Raw genomic sequence first — 5,980 nt, forward strand, 5'->3', positions numbered from 1 at the left:
TTCCTTCTCCATGTTACAAACAAATGCACAAAGACATAATACCCTTACCACTATGTGGTGTAGGGTATAAAAACATTAAGTTCGTTCGTCCAAACTTTTAATACCCTCCACCTTGGGGTAAAAGAAACATTAGAAGAAATGTGGCAAAAACCATTAAAATGCCGAATATCGGGAGGTACCGTTATATGGGGGCTACACCGAAACGTGGACCTATAATTACAATGTTTCGCCACTCGAACTAGGACCCATTATGACCCATGATTACCAATTTTTAGACAAATAAGTGAAAAAATGTGGCAAAAACCATCAAAATACCGAATATCGGGAGGTACCGTTATATGGGGGCTATGTCAAATCATGGACCCATGCATGCAATGTTTCGCCACCGAAGCTGGAACCCATTATGACCAACAATAACCAATCAGACAAATCCGTGAAAAAATGTGGCAAAAATCATCAAATTACCGAATATCGGGAGGTACTGTTATATGGGGGCTATACCAAAACGTGGACCTATAATTACAATGTTTCGCCACACGAACTAGGTTATAACCCACAAATACCAATTTTTAGACAAATCAGTGAAAAAATGTGGCAAAAACCATCAAAGTACCGAATATCGGGAGGTACCGTTATATGGGGGCTATACCAAATCATGGACCCATACATGCAATGTTTCGCCACCGGAGCTGGAACCCATTATGACCAACAAATACTAATTTTCAGACAAATCCGTGAAAAAATGTTGCAAAAATCATCAAATTACCGAATATCGGGAGGTACCGTTATATGGGGGCTATACCAAATCATGGACCCATACATGCAATGTTTCGCCACCGGAGCTGGAAACCATTATGACCCACAAATACCAATTTTTAGACAAATCCGTGAAAAAATGTGGCAAAAAAAATAAAATACCGAATATGGGGAGGTACCTTTATATGGGGGCTATACCACAACAATGCAATGTTTTGCCACACGCGCAGGGACGTTATAACCTAAAAATACCAATTTCCAGACAAATCCGTGAAAAAGTGTGGTATAAATAATCAAAATACCGAATATCGGGAGGTACCGTTATATGGGGACTATACCAGAACGTGGACCGATATATCTCATTTTCAATACCAACGATCCTAGACACAATGCAAATAGCTCTGCTAAATTTTGGCGCTCTACGTCAAATAATGTGGTCTGTATCTTGATTTCAACAGACAGACAGACGGACATCGTTAAATCGACTGATTATGAATATATATACTTTATGAGGTCTAAGACGAATATTTAAGGATGTTACAAACGGAAGGACAAAGTTAATATACCCTCCTTTCCAAGGTGGAGGGTATAAAAATACCTGCTTACTCACCTACTTAGCCTCTACAACAAGCTAGCTCATTTAATTGCAATTTGCACGTTGTCTTATTCATTTCCAACTATTAATCGAGAAGAAGAGCTCTTTTCCCCAAAACAGATGTGCTAAATCTTACGTAAACCCCAGGAAATGAGTTAAAAGTGTCTATATAGTTGCCTAACAGAAGTGTGAATCAAAATTTTTAAGAAAATAAAAGCCATTTCAATCAGATTTCGTGTGGAGCATCCCAAATTTTGGAAAAAATCATATTTGTGAAGCCTGATTGAAGCCTATTGTAGTTACAACAACCACCACAAACCTTAAGTGCAGTGCAGTGCAGTGATTAATATACAATCTCTTAATATTATATTCTCTTATTGTAATTATACGTGGGAAAGGCCTGTCTGTTTTTTTTTGTCTTTCTGCTTTGGTTATTTTTTTGATCATATTGTATCTAATGCAAGGTTCCACCCTAAAGTGGGTAACTTTGTTCTTGTTAAATATTTCCCTATCATTTTGAATTAAAGTTCGGATCTTTTGTGTTTTCATTCATGAAGAGAATAGGTTTATTTTTAATGTATTTATTTTTCTTGATAAAGAAATTATTCCCTATAGATTGTATTGAAATCTAGGAATACTGAAATGGTTGATTTTTGTAGTAAATAAAATTAAAATGGATCATCTAAAGTAAATCATTAGCCTATTTGATTCCATGGTTTGGTAGACTTGCACTTACATCATGAGATTGGGAATCACGAAAGCTATAATTTCGACTGCCTGGAAGGCATATCTAGTGATTAGGTTGGGAGGGCATACCTAACGTGACCATACGTCCCGCTTTGAGGTTATCTGTCCCGCTGTCCCCAGCGAGAGCAAAAATGTCCCGCTTTCGAAAATACTGGATATTGATATTGATGAAAAATACATGAGTTATTTTTTTCCCGGTGAACATATAATTTATTTGCATAGTTTTTTTTCAAGCAACATTAACATTAAAATTAACTCGAAAGATTTTGTAATGCTAATGCTGGAGTTAATGTCGACGTCGTCGACGGCGTCAAATGTCAAAAAAATTGAATCGTATGAAATTTTATGAGAGCAGTTAATCTTAACGCCGTAAGAAATTCGACGCCGAAAAAGTTCAATCTGTTTCAACTTTTTCGGCGTCGTCGACGGCGTTGACATTAACTCCAGCATAACAAGGGAAATCACCAAATTAAAAATGCTTATAAAAACAGAAAAAGTTTCTGTCACTCTGTCAGTACCCTAAGCATAGACGCTCTAAATTGTTCTGGTATCTTTTCATCGCGGAGTCGGAGAAGGCGAGCAAAGTCAAACAATTTATTTTCAATGTTAGTGATTGTAACATTACAATAATGCCTAAACGCAAGTGTACTTTTAACATTTCTTTGCAAAATAAGTATCCATTTATAAAACAAAGAAGTGGTGAATCAGACGTTACGTGTGAAAAATGTCGTACTGATTTTAGTGTTGGACATGGTGGTGCCAGTGATATTGAGAAGCATTTAAAATCGGAAAAACACAAGCTTTCTGATCAAGCTGCCGCTTCAAGCTCGTCAATGCTTTCTTTTTTTAAAAGAACAAATTTGGCGACTTCCAAAGACTTGGATATAGCTGCAGCGGAGGGTGCGTGGGCGTACCACACAGTGCAAGAAAACCACAGTTTTCGTTCGAATGACTGTGCTTCAAATCTAATACAAACATGTTTTGAGCAAAAATTTAGATGTGCCCGTACAAAATCACAAGCTATAGTTGTAAATGTGCTGGCACCTATGGCGATGGGCGAATTGAAAGAACACCTTCACGAAGCCCACTGCATATCTTTATTAACCGATGCTTCCAATCATGGCTCAATAAAATTATTCCCTGTTTTAGTTCGCTATTTTGTACCATACGAAGGCGTGAGAGTCAGGATTTTAGAGTTTCAAAAGCAGCCAGACGAATCATCTGATATAATTGTGGATTATTTGAAAGAAGTATTATCTTGCAATGATTTGAATAAGAAAATTGTGGCATTTTGTGCAGACAATACAAACTGCAATTTCGGAGGAAAGAATAGAAAAGGGATAAATAATGTTTACGCCAAATTGAACCTATCCGTCGGAAGGCAGCTCATTGGGATTGGGTGTGGAGCCCATATAATTCATAATGCTATCAAAACAGCCGCAGATTGTCTCCCTGTTGACTTCGAATGCATCATTGTGAAAATTTATTCATTCTTCTACATCTACAGCATTCGGGTAGAAGTTCTGAAAGAGTTCTGTGATTCCACCGACACAGAGTATCAGAAACTGTTGGGCTACAGTAAAACAAGGTGGCTTGCTTTAATGCCGGCGCTTGGGAGAATTTTAAAAATGTTTCAGCCTTTGAAAACCTATTTTCTGAGCATAGATAAATTCCCTACTATTTTAAAAACGTTTTTCGAAAATCCCAGCTCTGAATTGTGGTTATATTTTTTGCACGCACAGACAGCGATTTTTCATCAAGCCGTGTTGAAAATCGAGGGACAAAACGTGTCCGCAATAGAGTCTGCGAATGAAATTAATCGTTTCCGATATAACTTAGAACTTAAAGAGAATTCGATTTTCCTTCCTCATTCCGTCCGCAATCTACTGGTAAAATTACAAAAAACTGACGTTGCTGTTGATGAGCAGAATGTGAAAACTGCGGCAGCGGATTTTTATAAGACAAGTAAAGAATACTTGGAACAGTGGTGCCAGTTCAATGCACAACTGGCAGTATTTGAATGGTCAAATTTGAGAAAAGTCCCTAATTGGGAAGACGTACAGAATGTGACGGATTTGCTGATCACACAAAGATTTCTTAGCAGTAGCCAAGATACGGAGGTGTTCGATGAGTTTTCGCTTATTTCCAGTTACGTCACAGTTGAAAAAATCAAAAGCTGGAACGATGAGAATGTTGCTACTGAAGACCGTTGGGTGGAGCTGTTTAAACACTTCCGTGCTAATAATCTCAACTGCACAAACTTTCGCACAATTATTGAGTATGTTTTATGTATGCCTGGAAGTAACGCACCTGTCGAAAGAGTTTTTTCCCTAATGAATAAAATATGGACAAGTGAAAAAACGCAGTTAAGTGTGACAGTTTTAAAAGCTATTTTAATTACTAAGACTAACATCAACAAACAATGTAATCAGCTCCATTCCTACTTGAAAACTAGACCCGATATTTTAAAACTAATTTACTCTGCTGACAAATAAAAAACAAATACTTAGACATAAGATTAATTTCATAAATTAGATTTATACGTATTCTCTCCGTTTTTGAATAAAATTTATTTTTTAAATGCATAATTTTTTTTTTTACAAAATTCCGCAGACGTCCCGCTCTGACGAAAAATATAAATGGTCACATTAGGCATACCGGACACAAATACATCAGTCGTCCGGATCGTATTGATGCCTTATAGAAATGTAACCTGTTTCTTTGTCTTCTGTATGTATTCAAAATTTTCCATCCATTGAGCACGAATAAATTTAAAACAATTTACCGTAGCTGAAGAGAAGGCATAGAAGATTCTAACCCATGCTGTACCCACGAGCAATAAGGCCGGTTGCAAGCGTGCTCATACCTTTTCTCAATGCCTGTGATACCACCTTCTTCTTATATGGACGTTGCATGCTACATTAATAATTATTTTTGGCGCCCAACGTGGGCCCCGAATGTGATATTTTTTATTATTAATATTAACAACATTTTCCAGGTTTCAAATTGCTGATTACATTGAACTAGATATTCGGCTCCTCAAAATTTTTCTACTCTTTATCTTCTAATTTCAGTTACTATTTTTATTCCTTTTATTAAATTTCTATACTTATTTAATATTTTATTGTGAAGCATGGAACGTGTTTTAAATCCAGAATTTTATTTATTTTGTAACACCCAATCTCAACGACAATCTACTTCTCCCCATCTTTTCCTTTTTCTGGAAGGAATACGGATTCTGGAACATTTAACTAGATCTGGCCCCACTAAGAGACAATGTATAAAATCTTTCAACCCCTCCCTGATCTTGGAATTTAGGTACTAATATGTTCCTATCCGATCTGGTGGAATTCTTTTCGAATAAAATTCCTTAGCAGCATTCCAATTGCGCATCTCACAAAAACTAAAAAAAAAAAATAATAAGTCCAAGTCTACTAGTATAGGAATAAAACAGGGTACTCCATTGACTTTACGTGCATCTTTCGGTATTAATATATAAACTGTTTTGTGTTTAGTATTCGTGTTAGTAAAATTTCTCTTGTGGTAAACTTTAAAGTTTTGTGTGAGGTAATGACACTGCTCCTTCCACTTAATAACTAGGTTTTTTCTTTAAAAAATTTGATTTTTTCCTTCGAGGATATATTTTAATTAAATATTGCAATAATTTTTCTGGTTATACAAAAAATCAATGGTGTACGTTTTCTCACGTTTAAAAACTATCAACACTAAATTAGAGAAATTAGAAACAGAAGTTCAGAATTGTATATCATTTGTGGTTTTGTTCCATGAGACAGGGTAATTCTAAATATAGATTCGATTTTCTTAACCATATAAAACTCTATATACATATTAAATTTACGGAGATTTTCGGATCTTACATTA

The 5,980-nt window shown here is 35.9% G+C and overlaps 1 protein-coding gene across 1 annotated transcript; it reads left to right on the forward strand.

The window, feature by feature from the left end:
* The first annotated feature begins 2,104 nt into the window (after positions 1 to 2,104).
* Positions 2,105 to 5,636, forward strand: LOC131802484 (uncharacterized). The gene is made up of 2 exons (XM_059122837.1): positions 2,105 to 4,828; positions 4,889 to 5,636. Exon 1 carries the CDS (start codon positions 2,728 to 2,730, stop codon positions 4,591 to 4,593), a length of 1,866 nt encoding a protein of 621 aa, XP_058978820.1. The 5' UTR covers positions 2,105 to 2,727; the 3' UTR covers positions 4,594 to 4,828; positions 4,889 to 5,636.
* Positions 5,637 to 5,980: the final 344 nt, after the last annotated feature.

The sequence above is a fragment of the Musca domestica genome, unplaced genomic scaffold, assembly GCF_030504385.1.
Source record: "Musca domestica strain aabys unplaced genomic scaffold, Musca_domestica.polishedcontigs.V.1.1 21, whole genome shotgun sequence".
NCBI lineage: Eukaryota > Metazoa > Arthropoda > Insecta > Diptera > Muscidae > Musca > Musca domestica.

What these genes read in the sequence shown, in the direction of transcription:
- LOC131802484 (XM_059122837.1), top strand. Translation starts at nt 2,728, where the DNA reads ATGCCTAAACGCAAGTGTACTTTTAACATTTCTTTGCAAAATAAGTAT.